At 59.1% G+C, this 23392-nt stretch overlaps 2 protein-coding genes across 4 annotated transcripts; both read right to left on the bottom strand.

The window, feature by feature from the left end:
- Positions 1-60: 60 nt before the first annotated feature.
- Positions 61-2463, bottom strand: PFDN5 (prefoldin subunit 5). Its single transcript, XM_090050737.1, has 6 exons — positions 2307-2463; positions 1749-1851; positions 1276-1307; positions 818-892; positions 460-565; positions 61-372 (listed from the first exon to the last, which is right to left on the bottom strand). The coding sequence occupies exons 1-6, from the start codon at positions 2373-2375 to the stop codon at positions 293-295; spliced, it is 465 nt and encodes a 154-aa protein (XP_089906863.1). The 5' UTR covers positions 2376-2463; the 3' UTR covers positions 61-292.
- Positions 2464-4960: 2497 nt separating this feature from the next.
- On the bottom strand, positions 4961-23052 carry ESPL1 (extra spindle pole bodies like 1, separase). Of its 3 annotated transcripts, none has more exons than XM_090050718.1 (31): positions 22997-23052; positions 22451-22543; positions 20959-22074; positions 20444-20548; positions 20015-20126; positions 19005-19138; positions 18508-18701; positions 17784-18026; positions 17183-17327; positions 16810-16954; positions 16262-16401; positions 15720-15854; positions 15184-15303; positions 14606-14777; positions 14101-14202; positions 13397-13553; positions 12684-12793; positions 11030-12174; positions 10156-10546; positions 9669-9824; positions 9066-9279; positions 8629-8810; positions 8042-8169; positions 7843-7965; positions 7609-7764; positions 7223-7393; positions 7034-7138; positions 6552-6667; positions 6343-6426; positions 5863-6027; positions 4961-5518 (listed from the first exon to the last, which is right to left on the bottom strand). In XM_090050718.1, exons 2-31 carry the CDS (start codon positions 22538-22540, stop codon positions 5317-5319), a joined length of 6558 nt encoding a protein of 2185 aa, XP_089906844.1. In that variant the 5' UTR covers positions 22541-22543; positions 22997-23052; the 3' UTR covers positions 4961-5316. The 3 variants fall into 3 exon arrangements, with proteins under 3 accessions (XP_089906844.1, XP_089906845.1, XP_089906842.1); XM_090050719.1 differs by having other exon boundaries at positions 9669-9794; positions 14074-14202; XM_090050716.1 differs by having other exon boundaries at positions 14074-14202.
- Between the last annotated feature and the right edge of the window lie 340 nt (positions 23053-23392).

Raw genomic sequence — 23392 nt, forward strand, 5'->3', positions numbered from 1 at the left:
TCCCTGCCCTTTCCAGCCCCCTCCGTCTCCCAACCAAAAGCTCATGGACACAGGCAAGGCTGGTTCTCCATTCTTTATTTCTCCCAGACACCAACAGCATGTGCAACGTATAAAAAAAAAGGAGGGGGTGGTCCCCTGGATGGACACGGCACATATGTAACAGGGCAGAACCTGCACGACCTCCCACAGGGGGTAGGGGCTCCATGGCTCCATCCCCAGCAGCTTCTTGGCTTCTGCCTGAGTGCAATGTCCCCAGGCAAGGCTGAGGGCTGGCGCAGGCCACGGCTGAGGGCTATGCCTTGGTGGTGGCCACCTGTGAAGCCCCCACGGCCGCGAGCTGCTGGATCTTCTGGCTCAGAACCTCTGCCACAACTGCAAGGGGGAAAGGTGCATGGTGAGCAGAGCTGGCATCAACTGTGGACAAGGCCCTGGTGCCAGACCTGGGCTGCCCATACCTACCTTGCTTCATGGTGTGCTTCTCCTGCAACGCCGGCTGGATCTTCTCCATCTGCTTGGTCAGGAAATCGATCTTCCGCTTGAAGAAATCCCGGGCATTGTCAGCTGACTGCAAAGGGGAAGAAGTTACAAGATCCCCACTTCTAGGCATGTAACATGGCAAACACTGGGCTACCCAGGTAGCCAGGTGCTATCAGTGAACCCTGCATCTGTGCAGAGGGTTGGATTAGGAGACCCTTGAATCCCCCAGACCTGAATCCTACCAGGGACATGGCCAGTCACTCATGAAGCAGCTGGACTTTGGACAGAGATGGGTTGGGGTGGGATTAAACAGTTTTTTGGGCAGGTATGACCCCCTCACCTTCTCTACGTAGTAGCCGGTCCCCACATCGATGAGGACGTGGTTAACATCTGAGAGCTTCCCCGGCACATACATCTGATGGGGTTAAGGAAATCCCAGGTGGAGGGAAGTGGGGGGCTGTATAAGAGCAACATGGTTATAATGGGAGCTACCAGCTGAACTCTGGGGGCCAGATGATTTATGTTACAGCCCTGAGGCCTTGCCCTGGCTCAGCCTGCTGTGCTGGGTGCCATACACACAGTGAGAGTATCACTGCCCCAGAAGCTCGCTGCCTAACCATACTGGATGCGGGGAGGTGGCAGAGGAAGCGACGCACTCTAACTCTCCCAGCCAGCGCCCCAGCCACCAGTGTGACCCCTGCTAATAAAGACCCCTGGGGGGCCGAACAGGCTGCTTCCTGGGGCCTGAAGGGTTAAGGGGTGGATCAGTACAGGCCGCACACGCCGGCTGAAGGATACCGAGCTGGTGAGTGGGACCAGCAGCTCTTTCCCTGTGGAGGCAAAGCAAACGTCAGTGCTTTCAATTACCATCCCCTTTGCAGCACTGGGGGAGCTGGCAACCAGCAGCAGGACACATGGGGCCCTGGTGGGCTGGGACACCTGCAGCTCTGCAGGGGAAGGACGTGGAACAAGATCCTGGAGCCATGTAAGCAAAGCCCAAGGCCATGGGGAACCTGAACAGAGACTGCCTTGCCCTGGGCTGTGAATCAGCACAGTGGCAGAGGCGGGGAAAGAACCTGGGAGTCTGGGCTGCCAGGCAGACGCCCTCCCCTGGGGACCTAGGTGCAAGAGGAGGCGGCTCCAGGTGGCAGCAAGCCCAAGAAGGTGCATGGGGCCAAACCAGGTGGGGCTGGGCCCAGTGCTGTTTGCCCAGGGACACAAGCATGACGACACTTCCTCCAGGGGGGCGGGGGAAGGCTGGGGGCACTCGCCTTCGTTGCTTTTGTTGAGCACGTTGAGACAGTCCTTGGCTTCCACGTACTTGTTCTGCACCACCTTGAGCTGAGCGATGGACGTGGACAGGAACTCCACCTCCTGCAGGGCCGCACAGCCGGGAGATCAGCCCCTGCGCACGGGCAACAGCCAAAGGGACGGCCCTCCCGGGACAGGGGAAAGACCCCAAAGGGGGATGATGCAGGCAGGGGAGGGCCCAACACTGTCCACAGTGTTGATGGGGGGGAGGGTCTGCATCACTGCATGGGGGGTCAGACCCTAGAGGTGGGGGGAAAGGGACCCAGCACAGCCTTCAAGGGGTTCATAGGGGGAGGTCTGCATCACTGCACGGGGGGGGGGAGGGGGGGTCAGGGACCCAGCACTGTCCACAAGAGGTTAGTAGGGGGAAGAGCTGTATCAATGCATGGGAGGATCAGACCCTGTGGGGGGGAAGGGACCCAGGACTGTCCACAAGGGGTTAATGGTGGGGGGCAGCAGAGCAGGGTGCTGAAGGGGTTAGTGCCCCCCTCCCGGGGGCGGGGCCTGCCCGGGCCGACCTGGTCCAGCTGGCTCTTGACCACCTCGAGCTGCGGCAGCGATAGCTCCGCCATGTTCACCTGCGCCATCTTGGGGGGGGCACGGCGCCGCTCTGGCCCGCGGCCGCCCAGCTCGATGGTCAGCTCCGCCCCTCCCGTCGCGCTCCACTCTATGGTTAGCTCTGGGAGGAGCGGCGACGACGGCCGCGTTTCCTTCCGGCCGCTATTGGTATGCGAGGGGGTGGGACTTATTTCTCAACTTCCGCCCTCCTTTCCCTCGCTTCTGGGGGGTGGAACTTATTTTCTAACTTCCGGCCGCCATTGTTGGGGGGGGGAGGGGCGTGATGCTCCGGGACGGATTCAGCCCCAAGGTGCCCCCCCACCTCCTCCCTCCCCCACCCTTGGGCGGAGAAGCGCAAAGAAAGCCCGGGAGGGTCAGGCTTTAAGAGGAACGTTTGCATATGCAAATAAGGGGTGCACGTGGGATATATTTACCTATGCAAATTAACGGGTGCGCATGGGTGTAGCTGCATATGCAAATGGGGTGCACATGGGGTGTAATTGCATATAAAAATTAAGGGGCACGCGTGGGGCATAGATTTAGAGACCATGAGGGTAGGAATGATTACTCACTTCCCTGGACCTGCTGGCAACGCTCCTACCAGTGGAGCCCAGGATGCCCTTAGCCTTCTTGGCAACAAGGGCACGCTGCTGGCTCATTTTCAGCTTCACCCCCAGGTCCTTTTCTGCAGAGCTGCTGCCCAGCCAGTCAGCCCCCACCTGTACCCGTGCCTGGGACTGCTCTGTCCTAAGTGCAGGACTTTGCACTTGTCCTTGTTGAACCTCATGGGATTTCTTTTGGCCCAATCCTCCAATTTGTCGAGGTCTCTCTGAATCCTGGCCCAGCCCTCCAGCCTATCTACTACTCCCCCCAGCTTGGTGCCATCTGCAGACCTACTGAGGGTGCACTCTGTGCCATCTTCCAGACTGTTGATGAAGATATTGAACAAAACTGGCCTCAGTAGGGCAGTCCACTTGGCACCAGCTAGCAGCTAGCTGTTGAGCCACGGATTATTAACCTGAACCCGACAACTCCAGTCAGTTTTCTCTCCCTCTTATAGTCCAATCATTCAACTCATACTTCATTAGCTTGGTAGCAAGAATGGTGTGGGAAATGGCATCAAAAGCCTGCCGAAACAAACCTCAAAAGTCTTGCTATAGAAGGGGGGAGGGTCTATATCTGCTCCCTAGGCCCAAGACAGAGCAAACATCCATGGCCCCTGCTCCCCTCAGAATGTCTGGACCTGGAGGTTTAGTCCCAAAGTGGAGAATAGGTATATGGAAATAGAAACAGTTTGGGCTTGATAGCCGGAGGCATTATTTTACAGTGAGGGCTGCCAGGCTCTGGAATAGGCTCCCAAGGGAGGTGGTGTTCTCCCCTACCTTGGGGGTCTTCAAGAGGAGGTCGGACAGATATCTGCCAGTGGTGGGGAAGGAGAAGAGCATTTCTTTAGGCCTGTTAACAGCCAGGTGCTCTAGTGCCATTATTGTGGCAGTGGGTTGTGCAGAGCTGGACTGACTCTTTATCAAGTTTGACAGCAGGGTGGGGTCTATATCCTTTGCCTTCACTGCTGCAGCCTCCCAGCATTCAGGCTATGGCTCAGGGAATGACACAGCAGGGCCCTGGGCAGGAGGAGCTATCCAAATCCCTGCACTGGTTGTAAAGAGGCCTGGGATATCAACAAGCACTAGAGGGTGCAAAGGGAATCAGGAAGCAATGCAGCCTCAGCAGGTTGGATTTGCCAGGGGCTGTCAGGTTTGAAGCAGGGCTGAGCTGTACCATACAGACTAGCTGCAGAAAAACTGATTCAGAGAGGCACAGTGACAGCTCACTGGCAGATGACAAAACCCCGGCCCTGCTCCAACCAGTCAAGCTATGCTTAGTTATAAATAGGGAGCCCCTGGCTGCCCTCACTTAGTGTGAGCCCAGCACTCACGGAAGGCTCAGGGCTGGTATAAAATTGGCCTGGGACCACCCCCTTAGCTGACATTACTGCTAAGCTTCAAATAGGTAGTTGAACTCGATGTGACCTCCTGAGGTTCCTCCCAACCCACATCTTGTACAATTCAAGGACACAGCCACTAGCAAGGACACTGAGGGGTGACAGCTATTAGTGCTCTGCCTCAGGCCTGGACTCAAATCCAGTGCAAGAGCAGCAGCAGTGAACCAAGCATCCACACTTGTATCCTATGAGCAGTGACTGCAGCATCCTAGAGCCATGCACTTCCCCCTCCCACCACCCACCCTCCAAAGAAAGGGCAAGCACATTTTAGATTAGCATATCTGAACTTGTCGGTCAAGGGGCTGCTGCAAGCACCCACCCCAGCATTGTGGGGGCTGAAGGTCAGGAGCAAGGGGTGCTAACCTAACAGATCCTGGTATAAAGGAAGTTGAGAACCACTGCTTTCGACCAATGCAGCTGCCTAGGCAGGAGGCCTGCTGACAGTGGCACCCACAGCCAGGGCCCCAGCCTGCCCAGAAGAGATGGGCAGTGGCAGTGCCAAGTTCTTATTTAGGTGAAACCTCAAGGCAGAGAAGTCAGGCAGTGCCAGGTGAGGAATGAACGCCAACTGCCCTTGTGAATTGAGGCCTAAGAAATCCATGTGGGCCAAGCGAGACTCTACAGCTTTATTTCAAATGGTACAAAGTGCAACATACACCCGATGGTGACATAAGAAAACTGGGGTTTTTAATTAAAATAAGTTAAAATTTTGGGAATGCAGATTCCAGGGTCAGGATCCCCACAAATCAGCCCTTGTGCAAAAGCTGCAGGGCTAAAAGTCCCCTCCCTAGGCTCCAGCTGGGACCTTCCCCTAGGATCAGCTGAGGCCAAGATCAGCTGCAGAGTTCAAGGCACTTTAGGCACAAGGCAGGTTTGGCTTCAAGGTGGTTTTACAGTCAACTGCTTTGTGGAAGAACATAGGGCTGAGGCACTGAGCTGGGCACCCCCAGGGAGCCACTCCTGGCTCCTCAGTGCAGAGACACAGGGAGGCCATAGGCCACGGGGGCGGCACCGATGAGGTACTTGAGGCGTGGCGCTTGACGGGCCTGGATGACATGGTGCAGGAGGGGGGCACCTGGCCCTGCCCGCAGCCAGCTCTGGAGCAGCGCCTCCGTGTAGCGGTCAATGTCGCGGTCAGTGACATCCCAGAGGTTGCCCAGGACTAGGGGACTAGGGGAGGGAAAAGCCAGGGGGTTAGTTCATGGCAGGGGCTGGAGCTCTGCGACTGGCTGACAGCCATGGAGCTCAAGAGCCTCAGGTTTGGGTTTGCCCTGGTGGAGGCATGCACTGGGGCAGGTCCTTTACAAGGAGGGTGCTCGGCTCACAGCCCTGTTAGCTAAGCAAGAGGCAAGCAGATCTCAAGCTTCAGGACCAGGCCTCTGCAGGGACCAGGAAGGAGACCCTCAGTTTCACAGGCAGTTGCCTCAGAAGGGGTTTGGCCCCCACTGCAGGGTCCAGCAGCCATAGGAACCCCACCACCCCCATGGCCCATACAGTGCTGGGCATGAACTCACCACCCGGCCATGATGTACTTGAGGACAATGCCAGACCCCTCGAGGCTGCCACGTACAGCCAGGGCAACACTGCTGCATCCAAAGAGCAGGGTCACAGCCGCACAGTCCAGCTTCAAGATGGAGTGGCCGTCCAGGAAGCGGGCACCTGCCCCGTGCCCAGCATAGCTACAGAAGAACAATGGGTGTGGTGGTGAGCTAGGCAGCAGGGAGTGGGCTGATTTCTGATGGCGCTCAGCTCCAGCATCTCACTGTATACCTCAGAGCAGCTCAAGAAAGCAACAGGCTCCTGGTCTGGCTGGAAACCAGCTCTGCCACTGTAGAGGGCTCTACCAGTAGCACAGATGCTATCGTGGCAGACATGCAGGCCTGGCCAAGGGAATGTCCCACAGTACTAAGACATGGGGTCTGGGCTGCTTCCCTGCACCCTCCTTGGAATTGGAACAGGGCAGGAGTGCAGCAGCCCAAGCCTGGGACACTTACATGTACAGATCATGCTCCATGAGTGCCGCCTGCATCTGCTCCCGGCTTGGAACAGTGCCTGTCACCCCTGTCCAGCCAGCCTCACTACAAGAGATGACAGGGACTCAGAGCCAAGGTCACAGGGCACCCACCTAGTGTGTCCAGCAGTGCTGGCAGGGACCAGGGCAGTGTGCTATGCCCGGCTGGGTAGGCAACAGGTGTGCACCCACCTCTCAAACCATGCACGGAAGCGCTCCTCTGTCCCAGGCAGGTTGCTGTGGGGGTTGAGGACATAGAAGGCGCTGCTGGGATCCACCCCACGGGTCAGCACTGAGCCCGCCTGGTCCTGATGTGGGGAAAAAGATGGTCCTGTTGGTTCCACCATGGGGTGCCAAGTCCCTCAAAGCCGCTGATAAGGGGTGGGACTGAGGAGGCCCTCCCCATCTAGACAGGTGCTGAGCAGGCTAGTCTCCAAGGGGAGGCCTGGGTGCTCAGCACAGCCAACCTGGCTGGGTTCATCCCCACAGGGACCATCCCCTGCCCGCCACACCCCTTGGTCCAGCTTGATCCCCCAGCTCTGCTCAAGGGGGCTTCTGGCCTTGCATGAAGATCAGATGGGCCATCTGCTTCACAAGAACAGCTCAACTAGAGCCAAGCTCAGCACCTGGGTGCCATGTCTCAGCCCCCAGCACCTCCCCGCCCCTGAACACACCTGGCTGCGGAGCGAGTAGCTAAGTAGGAAGCGCAGCGAGGGCAAGCGGGTGACAGGCAGGGCCTGCAGGCAGGGCATGTTCTCCCAGGGCAGCTTCTGCAGATGCTATGGGGAGAAGAGCCATCATTAGCCTCAGAACTGGAGGCTGCAGGTGGGCAAGGCCTGAAGGCTCAGAAAGCTACCACTTACCTTATCCAGCACGAGCAGCAGGGAGCTGCCAGCTTGCTTGCCACAGGCCCCCCGCTCCTCCACCGCCACCTGCAGCAGGGCCTGGGCAGCAGCTGGCTGGGCTGGGCACAGTCCCAGTGCCAGGCGCTGCACATCAGGGGGGGCCAGGAGGTGGGCGCCATTCAGTACTACCTGGGGGAAAAGAGGGAATCTAGTGAGCCAGCATCCTCTGTGCTGGGGCCAGTGGGGGGAGGTCCGCTACCCTCCTTCCTCTCTTGGAGTCACGCTTCCATGAAAGCCCAACAAGCCCCTCCCACCAACCACAGGCTCCACCCACTGCAGGGAGTCCTGCCTACTGCTCCAGCTGAGCCCAAGGCCTGGCTGCCTTGGGGTTTCTCCAGCCTCACCTTGAGCAGAGCTGGGTCTGGGTCCTCCAAGCCACACTCACGGAGGCGCTTGTGTAACTCCAATGCTGCCTTGGTAGCAACTGGATCTGGGCCAGCTGGTAGCAGGGCCCCCTTCCAGCAGCCCAGCACCTGCTTCTCCAGGGTCTCTGTCAGGCTCTGGAAGAGGCAGGAGGGGGAGTGTAAGGTCACCAGCTCCAGCCCTGGGGGTGGGGCAGAGACCTTGGTACCACCTACCTTCATCCTGCGGTCCAGCTCTGAGCGGCCCAGCCACCAGTCCCGCTTGTCCGTGCAGTTGTTGAATTCCTTCTGCTGGGCCTGGATGGCATCAAACTCCTCCAGCACCGAGCTCAGGGGCACCTGCAAGACAAGCCACCTGTGACCCCTGCCCTGCCTCCAACCCACCAAGCTGCCCCATCTGCCCCCACCCAGTCACCTTGCTGCCTGCAGTCGGTATCCGGATAGTTACGGGGGCACCACCCCTCTCCAGCCGCGTCAACAGCAGTGTGTCCCCCACGGCACTGGGCTGGACACTCCCCAGGGCCAGGATGCACACAGTCACACCTGGTAGACAAAGCAGAGGGGTTGTAGGTACTCAGTGAAGGGCCCCACAGCTGTCATGCAGCACATGGGCTGCAAGAGCGAGTGTGGGAAGGGCCCTCCGTCCACAGAGGAGCGACATGCAGGCTCCCCATGCCCAGAGGACAGGGCTCAGACACCCACCCCCATATGGCTCTGATTAACCAGGGCCTCCTGCCTGGCCAGTCCCACTCAACCCTGGGGCTGCCCGCAGGTTATTGTTACTACATACAACTCCACACCCCACCACACTAGAGGCTGGGTCTAGCTGGAAAAAGTAGCCCCCCTTTCCTCCTTCATAGTTTCATAGTTTCTAGGGTCGGAAGGGACCCGAGCAGATCATCAAGTCCGACCCCCTGCCATGGCAGGAAAAAGAGTACTGGGGTCAAACGACCTTGGCAAGGTGTTCATCCAGCCTCCCCTTAAAGACCCCCAGGCCCTTACCACTAGGGATTTGACACAGCTGCTCCTGGAAGGCCTCCATCTCCTGCTGTCCTAGCCCAGCTGAACTGAACTGGAAGAGGTGCTGGAGCTGAGCAAGGCGCTGGCTCTGGGGATCAGCAGGCACCCCATGCAGGCTGAGCTCCTCCAGCTGCTCTGCCATGTCTCGTGACTTCTTGGCTTTGCTGGGAGGAGGGGTGACAGTGCTAGGATGTATAGCTCAAGGCCCAGTCAGGCACAGAAAGACAGAGGTAGCTGCCAGCCTGATGCTAACTGGCAGGGACCTTCCCACCCACATGCTCCAGTGGCTCCCAAAGGGTTTTTGCCCGGCACTGGGGTCACTAGAGGACCCAAAGGATGCTCTGCCAGGCAGTCGGGTTGCTGGGAGGGTGGCTGGGGAATGCTGTGCCAAGGCTGGGGTTAGGTGAGGAGGATCTTACTGGATTCTCCTGTGAATACTGCTCAGCATCTGGTGGCGGGTGGTGATGGCGACCGACTCTGAGACCAAGCAGGCAGTGGCAAGCGGGTCCCGGCTGCCCCTGCACAGTGCCAGGAGGCGGCAGAGCTGGCAGTACAGGGCACTCGGGGGGCAGTGGCTGATGGAAGTGAGGGCAGCCATCAGGGATTCACACACCAAGTCCAGGGAAGGAAGTCCTGCAGGCAGAGGGAGAGCCCAGGGGGCCTCCTTTAGAGGGAGGAAAGATTCGCCCAGGGCTTTGTCTGCCTGGAGGGGCATGGGGACCAGGTGGGAAGTAGGAACACAAGTTACTGGGGGGGCTGGGGGGAGGGGGGGAGGAGAGTGTGGAAAAAGCAAGGACATGAGCAACACAAGTGTCTAATCCAAGACCAGCCCTGCTACAGGGCCACACAGTAAAAAGAGGGATAGACCCAGCCCAGAACCAAGCCCTATCTGAACTGGACAGGAGTCTCTAGAGCCCAAAAGTAAGTCTTGTGGGGGTCCCTGGGTCTGTGCCCAGGGTGGGGTTTGATGGACCTACCCAGAAGGGATGCTGGGGGGCAAGGAACAGGGATCCATCTCTTACCTATGGCAGCTGACAGGGCAGAGGGAGGTTGCAAGCTGAGGACATCCCCGCTTCCTCTCCTGCCAGCAGCTGGGAAGGACTCCCATGGGCTGGCACTGGCGTCTCTCCGCAGCACCTCACGCTCACCTGGTGCCCAAGTCACACCCTTCTTTATGTCTGCGGGGACAGGCTGTGTATACACATCGTGCCCCTCCCCAGGATCCCAGGCTCCGACTTGCAGCAGGGGCTACCCAAATCCTGAATGAGAGGGGAGTGCCTGTGCCTAGCCCTGGTACCGCCTCCCTGGCCATAACCCCTCAAAGCCTCCCTGAGCTACAAGCCCTAAAGGCAACACAGGCAGCTCTAGGGCACAGGGTTTGGTCCAACACCTCCAGAGCCCCCTTTTGGGGCTGCGCCCACAGCCCAGCTGGAGCCTTGTCCACAGCAGCACAGCCTCCATTGATGGAGGCCACCCTGTCCCCATACCCTCTGCTCTCCCCCAGCCTACCTGGAGCTGGGCCCTCTTCGTCCGAGCCCCGCAGCACCTCAAAGCTGAGCTCCAGCTCCTCTTCCAGTGTTTCCTCCTCTGCGATGGCTCTCAGGAGCTCCCTGTCCTCTTCCTGCTCCCTGCTGGGGGCTCTCAGCACAGTTCTGCCCCTCAGAGCCTTCTTTGTGCCTGCTCTGCCTCGCTGCGGTCTGGCCATGCTGCCCTGGGAGACGTTATCCGAGGAGCTGGCCTGGGATCCCTTCCTCTCTGCTGTGGCCTTCTTGCTGCTGCCAGAGGGCTGTGTCACCTTGCTGCTGGCCACTGAACGCACCCTCCTGGGTGCCGGCCCTTTGTCCTCTGGTTGCAGAGCTGCTGGAGGATCATCCAGGTCACTGTCATCACTGAAGTTTACCTGGGAAGAGAATGCAACAGCAGTCAACTGCAGGGACCTGGTTTCTTGTTCCCTCAAAACAGGGAGGAGGGGGGACAGAGGCCATCCTAGCACCTCCAACTGGCCAGAGCTGCAATGCTGGTGGGGAGACTGACCCAGCCCTGTGACAGCACTGCAGGGCGGGAGATGTCCTCTGCAGGCAGACACCAGATGGCTGCATTCTTCACCCCTGACCCCTATGCTACTATGTGTGGGTGTCTGCTCACATCCAGCTATGCCTGTGGCCAGTGCTAACACATGGTTGCAGTCCCACTTTCCCCACTGGAAGCTAGACAGGACCTGGTGCCTGGACCAGGGGAACTTGAGGCAGGAGGGGACAAAAGGAGACATGACTAGGGGTTGGTCAGTCCAGCCTCTCTCCCAGGAGCAGCCCAAGAGCCAGCTGTGCTAGGCCTGGCCAGCAGGAGGTACCCTCAGTACCAAGCACAGCACCCACCCGCTCACCTTCAGGCGTGACTTGACTCTCCTGGAGGCCTTAGGAGCCTTGGCCAGTTGGGCCTTGGCCCCTGGCGGGGAGGCCTCATTAAACACAGCGAAAGGAGCCTGGGGTTGTGGGGCTTGCTTGGGACCCTGTGAGCGGGCCATGGGGGGTGGGCAGGACTTCTGGACCGGGGTGGCTGGCTCCAGCACAGGTTTGAGCACGATGCGAGGTACGTCAGTGTCCGAGTCCCCCAGAGTGAAGACATCCAAGTCCACTGGGGGCAGGGCCTTGGCTCCCAGGCCCCGCTTCACTCTGGGTTTCATGCTAGCAATAGCCACTGGCTGCTTCTTACTCCTGCTCTTGGGGGGCTGGGGCTCTTTGGCCTTGGGGGCTTTGGCTGCCACAGTTCCCTTGGTCCCAGCAGGTGGTACAGAGGGCTTCCAGGCCCAGGTGCTGGAGAAGACGTTGGCTGTGCAGCCATCATGTGCAGCGGCCAGGGTGTAGATGGTGGCCACGGCTTTTGTAAGCAGCAGGCTTGCAGCATGGCACTCAAGGCCAGGCAGATGTGGCGACCGGGAGGACAGAAAAGCCAAGCCAGCCTCCACCAGCTCCCACAGCTGCTTCTGCGGCTGGTGGCCCCTCAGGCTGTGAGCAGCCAAAGCAGCGTAGACACGGCCCATCACGTCATCCAGGAGCCCCAAGTTGGGCTGGGTCCCCAGCACAGCTTTCTTGCCCCAGGACACAGCCCGTATGGCACCAGAGAAGCGCACGGTCGCTGGGGCGCAGCGCTCTAGTGCAGCCTGCAGTAGGCCAAGGCCTTCTGTCACGTTCCCCAGTGCCAGCTCGCCTTGGGCAAAGGTGACAAGCCAGCGGAGGCCAACCACCATGAGGGCCACATCAGAGCAGAGGGGGCAGGAACAGGCAGGTGTATGGGTCAAGAAACGCAGGCGCTGTTTCCGTTTGGGCTTCAGTTCTGGGGATGTGGTGAGGGTAGCTTGCTTCTGCTCTGTTCCCACTGTGGCCACAAACTCCAAGTTGGGCCCCTTCAGGAAGGCTTCGTCCTCTGCTGCAGACTCTGCGCTGGGGCTGCGGTGCTGCCTGCCCTGGCATCTCCCTTTTGTCAGCTGGATCTTAACCTTGTCTTTGTGCTTCTCCTCCGTCTCAAAGGCTGGAGGGAGGTGGGGAAGGGGATAGAGGCAGGTTAGTCCAGGGCCTCCTGCCTGCCACAAAAAGCACCTCAAGCTAGGCCCCGCTTTGTGGCTATGCTGGAGATTAGGCTGTCTGTCCTGGGGCACATGTGCTCCCCAGAAACCACCCCTCCCATGAACTTGGGGAGGACTTAGACCCCTGACCCTGAAGCAGGACAGCAAGCCCCCCCCCCAGCTCAGGTTAACCCTGCCTGCCAAGGGGCAGTCAGTGATTCCAGGAGGAAATCACTCAGGTGATGGCAAGTCATGCCTTCCTCTCAGATGTGCTTCCCAACCCCATGGCCCTGGGACACTGGGAAGCTCACAATGATTTACTCAGCAGAGCTCTAGTAAAAAGGAGCCCCAACAGCAGTAGAAGCAAGACACGAGCCCTGAGAGAGAAGGGCCAAGAGACAGGGCTGGTCGTTCCTGGTGCAATGAAGCCTCTGCTCAAAGGGCAGGACAAGGGAGACCTGCAGTGGGGGCTCACCTGTGCCAGATTCCAGCAGGAACAGGGCCTGTTGCAGGTCCGACTGGCAGAGCTCCATGTCGCTGCGCTGCAGCTCCAGGTCACTCTTCTGGACCAGGAAGCCAGCGCACCTAGGAATGCACATGGATGTCATGGGATCCAAGCAGCTGGTATAGAGCTGCAAAGCCCCAGCCTCTTTCCCAAGAAGCACCAGAGATGCAGCAAGCAAAGAAGTCTGAGCAGCCTGCGCCAGTTCTACTCTCCTCCTTCCCAGGCCAGCTAGAAGAGGACCAAGGTATGGCCAACATGCCTGGAGGCCTCCTCTGCCAGTAGCTGCTCACTTGAGCCTCCCCTCCCGCCAGGGTTGCATCCAGCCCAGCCGAGACCCAGCACGTGAGCTTCCCCCTGGGAAGTGGCTGTAGGGAAGGCCTGGAAGGCAAGTTGAACCCTCCCAGAGTCAGGAGGTGCCCAGGCCGCAGCAACCTATGCTGAGTGTGCAACAGCATGGGCAGGAGCCCCTGGACAGAGGACACCCAGCCTCAGCAGGAGGGGGATGATGCCAAGGGACCCAAGTGTGCTATACATGCAGGGCCGGCTTCAAAATGCCCAAGGCGCCTTGAACACAAGGTGCACGGCTGAGCTGCCAGCCATGCATGCACAAAGCATGAGGTGGTTGGGCATTCTCCCAACTTGGGAGACAAAGCAGCTCCCCACCCCCCCGCCAGGATCCTCACCACCGAAGGGCCTGGAGTTTCATGGAGAGCTTGAGAGCTTCCATGCAGAAAGCCTTGGCTTCGCATACTGTCTCCACCGTGCCCAGAAGGGCGATCAGCTTCTCCGAGCAGGCCAGCATGTCTGCCAGCACCTGCCACTTCTGCAGCAGGTTCTCCCCTGTGAGGGAGGGAGAAGCAGGTGAATGTCACCCCACCACAAGCCAAGAAGCCTGCAGGGGTGGCCCCAGGAGTGGATCCTTGCACTGCCCCAGGCATCAATGCCTGCTCCCTAGAGCTCCTGGCAGTTGTTTTCATCATCTGTTGTCACTCCTCGGTCACCAGCAAGCAGATCCTCCAGTGCTGGAGTGGCCTGCTCCAATCCCTCACCTCAGCCTTTGACTTCAAGAGTCTACAGAGCACCGATCACAGAAACAGGACTGTTCCATGGGGATCTGGGGGACCCTCTTCATTGCATGGAGGATACCAGCCCTCTTGGGCTCCAAGGCCCACCCAGAGTTATTAGATGCCATTACCACTCTCCAGACCTGAAACCAGACCCCCTCTTCCCCCCCCAGCATGCTCTCTGCCCATGGTGTCTGACCCTAGGGTGCACCAGGAGCAGCGGGACGACCAGAGGAGACCCGATGCGGAAGGCACAGAGCACTAAAGGGCTGTGAAGCACTTTGCACTCAGCTCACCATAATCTACAAATGGGGCATCTGTACCCGCTGTGGGGGAGGACAGCACATCGCTGCCAAGCAGGAGGAGAATGATGCTTCGGAAGAGCTTGTGGGCATCAGCAAGAGCCGTCTCGGGGGTCTTCCACCCTGAGTGTGGGGAATGAGTGTCAGACAGCAGCAAGCACCTGTGGATCTCATGACATGGGAAGGACACCCAATGGGAGAGGTACCCTGTAGAACAGCCCCAGGACCCAGACAACAGCCCAGCAGCGTAGTTATAGAGGTCAACACAGACCTCATCTGGCTGCAAATCACCAGTCCTTTAGGGTCCATGTTCTCCAAGCCTTGGGGAACACCCCTGAGGCATTGCCACAAGTCCAAGCCATTGTGGGCAGCTGGTTGTAGCTGCCAGGCTGGGATAAAGCCAGAGGGAGGTGGCTGCAACTGCCCTGGCCCAAGCCACAGAATGCCTGCCGATGCATTTCATGCCTACAGCCCTTCCCAGAGTCCAGGCTGCAGCCAGGCTTGCCTTGCCTTGCCGTGCACTTGCCTTCAGCCCAGATCTGTTGTCGGAGCTCCGTTGAGAGGCTGGTAGAAGGGAGGCCCAGGTAGACCGCCACCAGCTGGAGGATGTGGGCTCTGAGCAGGTACCAGACCTTGGCAGTTTTCTGCAGGGTGGGGCTCTGAAGCACCTTGAGCAACAGAGCAAGGCCCTCTTCGATCTGGAGGACAAGTAGAGAAGGACTGAGGCTTGCTGTGGGGGGCAGAGGGGGGTAAATAAAGCAGCTCCCGGGGCAGGTGGAAAAAGGTAAGGAGTGAGGTTAGCAAAGAGGCTGTCTTTTGCCTGGTCTCATATAAAGGGAGGAGACTTCCTTTACAGAAGAGTTTGCTGCTCCAGGCAAGACCTGGTGACCAGGCTACAGAGTTTTAGAGTCAGGGACACCATGGTAATATTTGGAGTCCACACCAGAGCTTTTGCATTCCCCTCTCAGGAACCCCGTTTCCCCCAGCAGGAAACATCATGGCCCCTAACAGAGAGCACAAGCCATCATATAGGGGTTCCAACCAAAACGCAGATAGAGTGCTTTCATGCCAGCCCTTGGCTGGCCTCTCGCTCTGCAGAGTTACCTTGTGCTCCATGCAGCAGAGCTGGCTGCGCAGCACAGCACATGTCTGCTTCAGCAGCAGGCTGGGCTCGCTGCTGCTGTCAGTGTTTTCCAAGCAGGACTCTGCTTCTTCCAAGAAGAGCTGGAAAAGCCAAAACTTCGGAGTGTCACACACATGCGCACATCCCCACCCCCTTTCAGAGACTGCCATGGGGCAGTGATCAATGTAGCTGGGCCTGGTTGTACTAGAACCTCAGGTCCCTGTCCCTATTCTTTCAAGTAGAGTTGACATGATGGTCCAGATAAGGTCCACTGCACATGTGGTAACGACCCTACTTAACGAGCTTTTTCCCATCTGCTCTTTAGCTTAGTTGAGTTTGCTTCCCTCAGAAGCCTGAGGAAGGATACCGTGACACCTAGAAGTCTGCCTATGTCTGGATCAACTGTACAGTTGGGTGCAATAAAAAAAAAAGCCATCACCCACAGGACTTCTTGCCTCCCCCTTTAAGGAATGCTTCGTTTGTCCTATAGCTGCGCCATCGCTAGCCTAGTTCTTGCCTTGGCATCACTGGGACACCCCAGGTGGAAGAGGAGCTTGGTCACGTGACATAAAGCACTGGCGGTACCCAGCTGGTCCCCGAGGGCTCTGCAGAGGGTCCGAAGCAGCAGATAACACTCCATGGCCTGCAGGGGCTACAAGACATCAGGGAGCACACACACATTATTAAAGGTCCATCCCCCCACTTCAGAGGCAGTGCACCTCAATCCTTGCCCCCACCCCCAAATACCAGCTAACTGGTCTGTGGGAATGCAGCCGTTCCAGGCCCCAGTCTATAGAGGGAAGGAACATAGCAGTCAGGATCTATTCACAGCTCAGGACCTGGGGGCTGGGACCCATCCTGCCTTGGCCAGAGCAGTGCACAAGTGAGACAGGCTGGGCTGGCTCTTTTGAGGCACAGCCCAGAGGCAAAGAGCTGGTTGTTTTGAAAAGACATCTGAGAGCCAGGGCTGGTGAGAAGCCCTGCTGCACACGGACCCAATCTGCAGGCATATCCGACATGCTCACAGCTCCCTCCAGGCCAACCACTCTCCCCCAGTACCTTGGCCATCATCCTGTAGAGAGCAGCTGCAAGGTGCAGGGAGGCTGTGGTCTGCTCCACATTGCGCACTTGCGGGATGCCCTTCCTGGCCAGGAGCTTCTTCCAGAGGGCAAAGGCGTCATCCAGGCTCTTTGACTGGGCTAGAGATAACGAGCAGCAGTCACTCAGCTGCTACTGCCTAACGCCTCTGCCAGGGAGGGAGTAGATGGCAGCTAAACCCAGCCCAGGGGACTCTTTGGGGCAGGCAGTTCATTGATCCCTGAAGCCATGAACAGGTGGATTAAGGGAGGGGTGGGTCCAGGCAAAGCCCAGTGAATTAAGCGAGGCCAGGCTGAGGTCCCCCAGCCACCCCACTCATAACTCACCCCACTAAGATCCTCCTCACTGGGGAGGGCAAAATGGACAGCTCTGCCCCATTGGGTGGTGGTAGAGCAGCACATGCCCCCAGTGACCCAGTCAGGGACATCCCTTCCTTGCCACAAAGCCAGCAACTCTGCCCATTCAGAGTTCCTGCAGTGCCTCAACATCCCTTCCCCGAGGGGCCTCACCAGCCTCGGCCGCCAGATTGAAGGTGATGCTGTTGTACAGGAACTTGTCGTCCTGGAGCTTGTCTTCATAGTTGAGGTCATTGGGTTCAAAGTCCTCCAGGTTCTTCTGGTCCTGGGTCCAGGCTCTCTGCTCCTTCTCAATGCTCTGCAGGCATGTGAAGAAGCCACAGCTGTTGTTACAGCATATTGATGGAGCAGAGCCAAGACAGACTCCTGCCAACACCCATCTGCTCCTTGGGCCAAGAAGGGGCTGAAACAGACCCCCAAGAAGGGCACCCCAAGGCACTGCAGAGACAGGGCAGACCTGCACATCCTGGGCACATCCCCTGGTGTACAAAGGGGAGCAGCCACCACAGCACCACCTGTCTCCTACCTGCTGCATCTTGGACTCCAGACTGCAGATGTACAGCCAGAGCAGGGCTTGGGCTCGGTCATCCAGCAGCTGGTCCTGGCTTTCTGGGCTCTCAGGCATGTAGTCCAGCAGCTGCAGGGCCTCTCGAATAGCATCCAGGGCAGAGCTATGGGGAGAAGGACTGGCTGCCATGATGCACCCTGGGATCTCAGACTGCTCCGCAGAGGTGGTGGAAGAACTGGCTTGCTTAACCCTTCCCAGCCACAGGGCAGCAAGGAGAGGCAGATGCAGGAATGCATCTCCCATGCACCAGCCCCTTCTAGCTACCAACCTTGCCCACACTGAGTCCAGAGGGGCTGTTCAGGCCCCGTGGCAATAGTGTAGTCCTGCAAAATTCACAAGGAGGATGAATCTTTGCAAGGCTGAAACTAGAGACCAAACTGGAGCCCAGGGCACAGCTCCAGCCCTGGGGCAGCTCTCCCAGTGAAGAAAGCCAGTGGGATGGTTTCACATGCCCTGCAGAACCCCCTGGGTGCTCTGGTTGGCATGACATGACCTGGCTGGTTACACAGCAGAGGCTGCAGTATCCCATCTTTCTCCCCTGGTGCCCAGCAGCACTCACCACTCAGTCTTCTCTGTGTAGTCATGGTAGCACAGCACCTGGGCCAGCTCTAGGAGGACCCCCGCACGCTCCTGCACCTTCCCACTCTCCTCTGGGCACAGCTCCAGCAGGTCGCAGATGACATTGAAGCGCTCGTGCCCAGTGTTGGCCCGCACCGTCTTGTAAGCCCGCAGCTCCTCGGAAAGCAGGGCCACCAGAGACTCCGGGGCCAAGCTGTGCCCCTCCAAGGCATCCTTCAGAGTCCTGTGGCAAGGCAGATTTGGCAGTGGGACAGGAGCTATGGCTCACGTGCCACTTTCTACCCAGCAGCTCTTACAGCAAGTTACCCCTGAGGCATTTCCAGTGCTGACCCTTGGGCAGACAGCCAGGTCCATGCTGTGTGCAAGGGTAGGCAAGTCACAAGGTGCTGGAAGAAGCATCCCCATTTCAGATAGGGAGACAGACACAAAGGACACTGACCACACAAGTCATGTGGCAGAACCCAAGAGAACCCAGGAAGCCAAAGCAGAGCTCTCCATGGGATTAGGTCTTTCAGTCCAACTTGCATCATAACCCCAGACACCCTCCCTGCTCCATTTCCTCCTGCAGCAGCTTCCCACCAGGGACACCAATGTTTTAAATAGGCCAAAGCTGATTCCCGAGAGTTCCCACAAGCCAGGTTTTGTCCTGCCTGCCCCCCAGCAGAGGAGCACTATCTCCACCTTGCTCCCACCCACCTCCTTACTTCAGTCTCAGGTCTTCATCCCCCTTCTTGCTCGCATCCATCTTGACTCGGACCCAGAGAGACACTGGCTCTACCATGTGCTCCGTGACCCGGCCACGCAGTGCCCCCAGCCACAGTGCCACCACCTCAAGGCCCTTCTCAAACTGGCCCAGCTTCCGGTAGCTCTCCACCTGCAGCTTGAAGCACTTATCAGGCTGTGGAGAAGGGGAGAAAACATAGGAGCTGGCACCAAGGAGAATCACTTCGGCTCAGTGCCTGCAGAAAGAACTGGCCTGTGTCTGGAGTTTCCCCACCTGACAGAGCTGGGCTCCAGGTAGCAGCCACTGCCCTGACAGAAGAACATCAGGGACTCCATATCTGCTCCAGAAGAGAGCAGAGTGCCTCACCCCTACCACACCCAGGGCCCGAGCCAGGAACTTCAGGCTGCATCTCTCAGGTCAAGCCTAAGTTTCTGACCTGCTTGCCCCACTTCCTACCCCCCAAGCCTTCCCACTCACCCTCTCCGTGGGCATCTCTGGATAGGGGCAGGGCTCCATCGCCAGCCTCTGGCAAAACAGCTCAACAACAGAGCAGGCCTCTGCATACAGCTTCTGGCTGTAGAAGCCATAGGCCAGCTTGAACACACATGATGCTGCCATGGAGAAGAACAGGGTTGTCAGCAGCTGCCTTGCATGGTCATCCCTCCCTTATCCCATCCCTGATGTGGGCCAGGCCTTCACCATCTTAGTTCTACGTGGCTCAGCACAAGAAAACTCATTTGCCCCACCTCTGTGCAGAAGAGACACAGAAGCAGCTGATGGGCTTTACAGCTTGGAAGAGCTGGTGCCAGCCGTGATGGAGACACTATGAGGGACACAGCTTGAAGTGTGTTGATAAGGGGAGCCCAGCAAGGTTTGCTGGGGGTTGAATGACACTGGCATGGGATTGAATGGCTACTGGCACTAGGTGGAGGGGAGCACTGGCTGCAGGTATGGCCAGTGCCAGTAGCCTCCTCACGTGAGGGAAAGGAGTCTAGGCAGGCGAGCATCCTCCCACACCCCTGGGCTGGAGACACCTGTGGGGCTGCAGGGCCCAGAAGAGAGCAGGCAGACACAGAGTAAAGGTTTTTTGGCCACACCAAAATCGTTGGTTGACTTTGCACTGTTTCGTGGTGGTGCCCAGCTGCTGGGAGGAGCTGCCACCTCTAGAGCTGGAGGCAGAAAAGGGCGCTCCCCTCACTTAAGGGCCACAGTCCCACCCCTCTTCCAAGGCCCCTCTCAAAAATCCCCTTGTCCTCTGGCCTGCAAGAGGCAGGGCATAGATGCTGCTTGCTCCTATGGAGAGCAATACTAGTCCCATCCTACACAGGGGCATTTTTGAGGATCTCCTCTCACTGTCTGGTCTCTGGACCCTGTTGCTGGCCAGAAGACAGGAATGGGAAGAGCTGGAGGGACTACGGGAGGTCAGGCAGCATGCAGTTGGATGTGAGAAAAGCCACATGAATGAGACCAGCAGTGGCAGGACTGACCCGTCACATCGAGGTACTCTGCCTGCTCCGGTTCAGGGAGCCCCTCAAACAGCTGTAGCATCCAGGTGACGACGTCTCGGCACGGCCCTGCCAGCTTCTCCAGGCCGGCTGCCTGCAGGAGGCACAATAAATACACTGAGCAGACAGAGTGGAGGCAAACAGGGTTACAGAGCCCCTCAAGGAACAGATAGCTCCATTCCCAGGACTCCATGGCTGATCCAGAAACAGGACCTGATCTGCCTGGTACCTGAGCTGGCTCTCTGGGTCTGGGTGTGTGAACCCAGGAGCAACTATGCCCAGGCTGGCTGATGAGCACCATGACCCATCCAGCCAGAATCCTGGGTGTTCAGGGCTGCCCAGGATTCCCACGGCTCTGGATTAGCACCAGAGATGACTGGTTCCCAGGAGAGCTCCCTCTTCCACTGGTACCTGGGAGCCCTGGAAGGCATCGTATGCCAGGCCAGCATAGAGCTGGAGGCAGTGGGACTGTAGTTGTTTCACGGGCTGCTGCTGCTTCGGGCTGTCAGGAGGCATCTGCTGAGGGAAAAGGAACGTGTTAAGTACTGTCACAGCCAAGGCCAGACCAGGGGCTGGCAGCCACAAAGGCCATGCTGAAGGGGCGTCCTGTCTGATCTACAGCACAGGGCTGATAGGTGGGTTATAGGGACCCCAACTTGTGCTGTCTCCTTTTCACCCCTGCCACCATCAGCAGAACCCCGGATCCAGCAGACATGCCTCCACTCCCCCACCACAGATAATGCCCCTGCACGTTCCCTTTTGCAGTGCCCACATGCTGCTGAGCCAGCCCAGCAGTGGGCAAGGCCCAGCTGGATGCCAGATGCTCTTGTACCCCAAAACCTTAGTCACTCCCAGATGCTGCCCCCAGCCCAGCCAGCAGAGTCCTGTTGCCTCAGGCCAGGTCCTACGCCAGAGGCTGCACTCACACTCTCCAGCAGCCGCCACAGGAGCTGAAAATAGCTCTTCACGAAGGCCGAGGCACCCAGGGCATCTTCCAGCCCAAAGGGCCTGTGCTCGCTCCTCCTCACATATCCGCTGAGGGAGGAGACCATGAACTGGCAGCTTTCCACCAGTGCCCGGAGCAAGGGGTCCTGGGCTTCAGAGGCAGCATTCAGAGCCATGGCAGCCTGGGACAGAAGGGACCCGGTCTGGCCCTCACCCACGGCCAGCACCCGGCTCAGCTCTACTCCAATACGCAGCAGGTCCAGTGCAGCACCAAATCCCTCCTTAGCACCCCTGAGTACGCTCAGGTGGACCTGAGCTTGCTTCAGGGCACCCTTGGCTTCTTGGAAGCAGCTGCTCCTGCAGAGGCGACGGCAGCGCTCCAGCGTGAGCTCCAAGAGGCACAGGGAGGACTGGAGGGGCCAGGGCTCCATTCTGCCTCTGGCCTCCAGCAGGACTGCGAGTGGGTGGCAAGCAAGCTGCTCGCTGAGGTAGTGGGCATCCTCTGGGCTTAGCGGGGCTCTTTGAGCCTCAAACATCAGAGCGGCCGCCGCAGCCTGGCGCGCTGTCTGGGAGGTGAAGAAGGGTGGCTCCTGGGGCAGTAAGGGGGACTCGGCCTCTTCCAAGAGTGCCAGGAAGCACGTCGCCTGCAGACGCCCTGAGAGCACCGCCCTGGCATCCTCAAGACCCTGGCTGGACTTGGCAAGGGCGTCTGCCCCCTTCCACAGCACACTGAAGCTGCTCTTGGCAATAGCCTCAAAGTCTTCACTGGGTACTGCCAGACGCTGGCACTGCCCAAGCTGGGTACGAAGGATCCCTGCGAACTTCAGGCAGGCAGCGTAGGGGCCCGAGGCAGCCACACTTTTCAGCAGGTGGTAGAGGATCTTCTCAAGATAGAGGGGAGCGCGCGGAGGGCAAGCCACAATGTAGCCCTGGCACGCCAGCTCCGCTAAGTCCAGAAGGCTCTGGAAGTGCACCACGCAGCCCTGTGAGAGCCCCAGCCAGTGGATGCAAGCGCGCAGGACCTTGTCGCACACAATGCCCTGGCAGGAGGGCTGGCCCAAGCTGGCTAGGTCTTCCGGGGCAGAGGCCAGGCATTCCTGGAAGGAATCGAGATTATTAGAGCAAGTACACGCCCCTCCACCCCCCTGGGCTCTGAAACCCTCGTGTTGGAGGCTCCACAGCCCCCTCCTGGGGTAAGACTTGTGCAATTCCCACTGCGGTAGGGTCACCCAGGAGGTTCAAGGAAAGAGCTAGGAATGCTCCTCACTTTCCCCCCAGCCCTTGACTGCAGAACACCCCTGGTCCTTGGTGCCCCCACGCAGCCTCCTCCATGCCGGCACCCCCGGTCTCCGCGCGATGCATCTTCCACCACTGCGCCATGCCTCCCCTGACCACCACTCACACAGGGGGCGAGATGGCAGGAGGGCCGGGTACACGCGCGGCCCGCAGAAGGGCTGTCAGGGGCAGCCTCACCTTCAGCTCCGCCAACAGCGCCTCGGCCTCCTCCCGGCTGCCGACCTGCGCCAGTAAGTCTGCTCCTTTCAGGCGCTTCATCCTGCCCATGGCCTGGGGCAAAGCGGAGTCAGTCCCGGCACAGAACGGCATGACCTGCTCTCCGGCCCGTGCCCAGCAGGGACGCAGCCGCGGTCGGTCCCTCCTTCCAGGGCTCGCCACAGGATCAGAGCACCCGGCTCCCCATGCAGCCTGCGCCCAGCCCCTCTCCCCACGGCCCTAAGCCCCCAGGCCCCCCTGAGCCAGGCTTCTTGACCCCTGACCCCCATCCCCGTGCCCTTTGACTCCGGCCTCCACAGTCCCCCAGGCGCTCTGACCCCCGACCTCCCAATCACAGCCCCTCTGAACCCTGATCCCCAGGCCCCGCAATCCCTCAGTCTCATCGAAATTGACCCCTAACTGCCCATGCCCATGCCCATGCCCATGCCCATGCCCATGCCCATGCCCATGCCCATGCCCATGCCCATGCCCATGCCCATTGATCCTAGGCCCGCGGCCCGCACTCACCACCACTCAAACACACCGCCAGCCGCAGCCCGGCCCCGCGCCCGGTTCAAATCCAGGCCGCAGCCAATCAGCGCGCGCCTCCTCTTCCCCGCCCCTTCCACCGCCGCGCTGCATGCTGGGCACTGTAGTCCTGCTGCCACGGCGGCGGGGAGAGGGAAGGGAAGGACTGCGCACGCGCAGCTCCGCCGGCGCCCTCAGCCGTTGACTTCGGGCGGCGCGAGAGACAAGGGCGGTTTGGGAGCGCGCGTGCAAACCTGCGCGTGCCCCTAGCGTCCCGCGTGTGCAAACCACTTGTGCAACGCTAGATGTGCTCCCAATCCTCGTGCGTGCAAACCTCTGTGTGCAATGCTTGGCATGTCCCTTTTCCCCCACATGTGGGAAGTGCTGTGTGCCTCA

This window comes from Crocodylus siamensis, chromosome 6 (genome assembly GCF_052110815.1).
Source record: "Crocodylus siamensis isolate JL-2025a chromosome 6, ASM5211081v1, whole genome shotgun sequence".
NCBI lineage: Eukaryota > Metazoa > Chordata > Crocodylia > Crocodylidae > Crocodylus > Crocodylus siamensis.

Coding starts and splice junctions, on each gene's coding strand:
- PFDN5 (XM_090050737.1), bottom strand. CDS start 2,375: ATGGCGCAGGTGAACATGGCGGAGCTATCGCTGCCGCAGCTCGAGGTG. Junction 1,308..1,748: donor GCTCAACAAAAGCAACGAAG/GCGAGTGCCCCC, acceptor TTGCCTCCACAG/GGAAAGAGCTGCTGGTCCCA. Junction 566..817: donor CCGGCTACTACGTAGAGAAG/GTGAGGGGGTCA, acceptor TCCCCTTTGCAG/TCAGCTGACAATGCCCGGGA.
- ESPL1 (XM_090050716.1), bottom strand. CDS start 22,540: ATGGGCAGGATGAAGCGCCTGAAAGGAGCAGACTTACTGGCGCAGGTC. Junction 9,280..9,668: donor TGCCCTGTCAGCTGCCATAG/GTAAGAGATGGA, acceptor CTCTGCCTGCAG/GACTTCCTTCCCTGGACTTG. Junction 6,028..6,342: donor ATGGAGCATGATCTGTACAT/GTAAGTGTCCCA, acceptor GTTCTTCTGTAG/CTATGCTGGGCACGGGGCAG.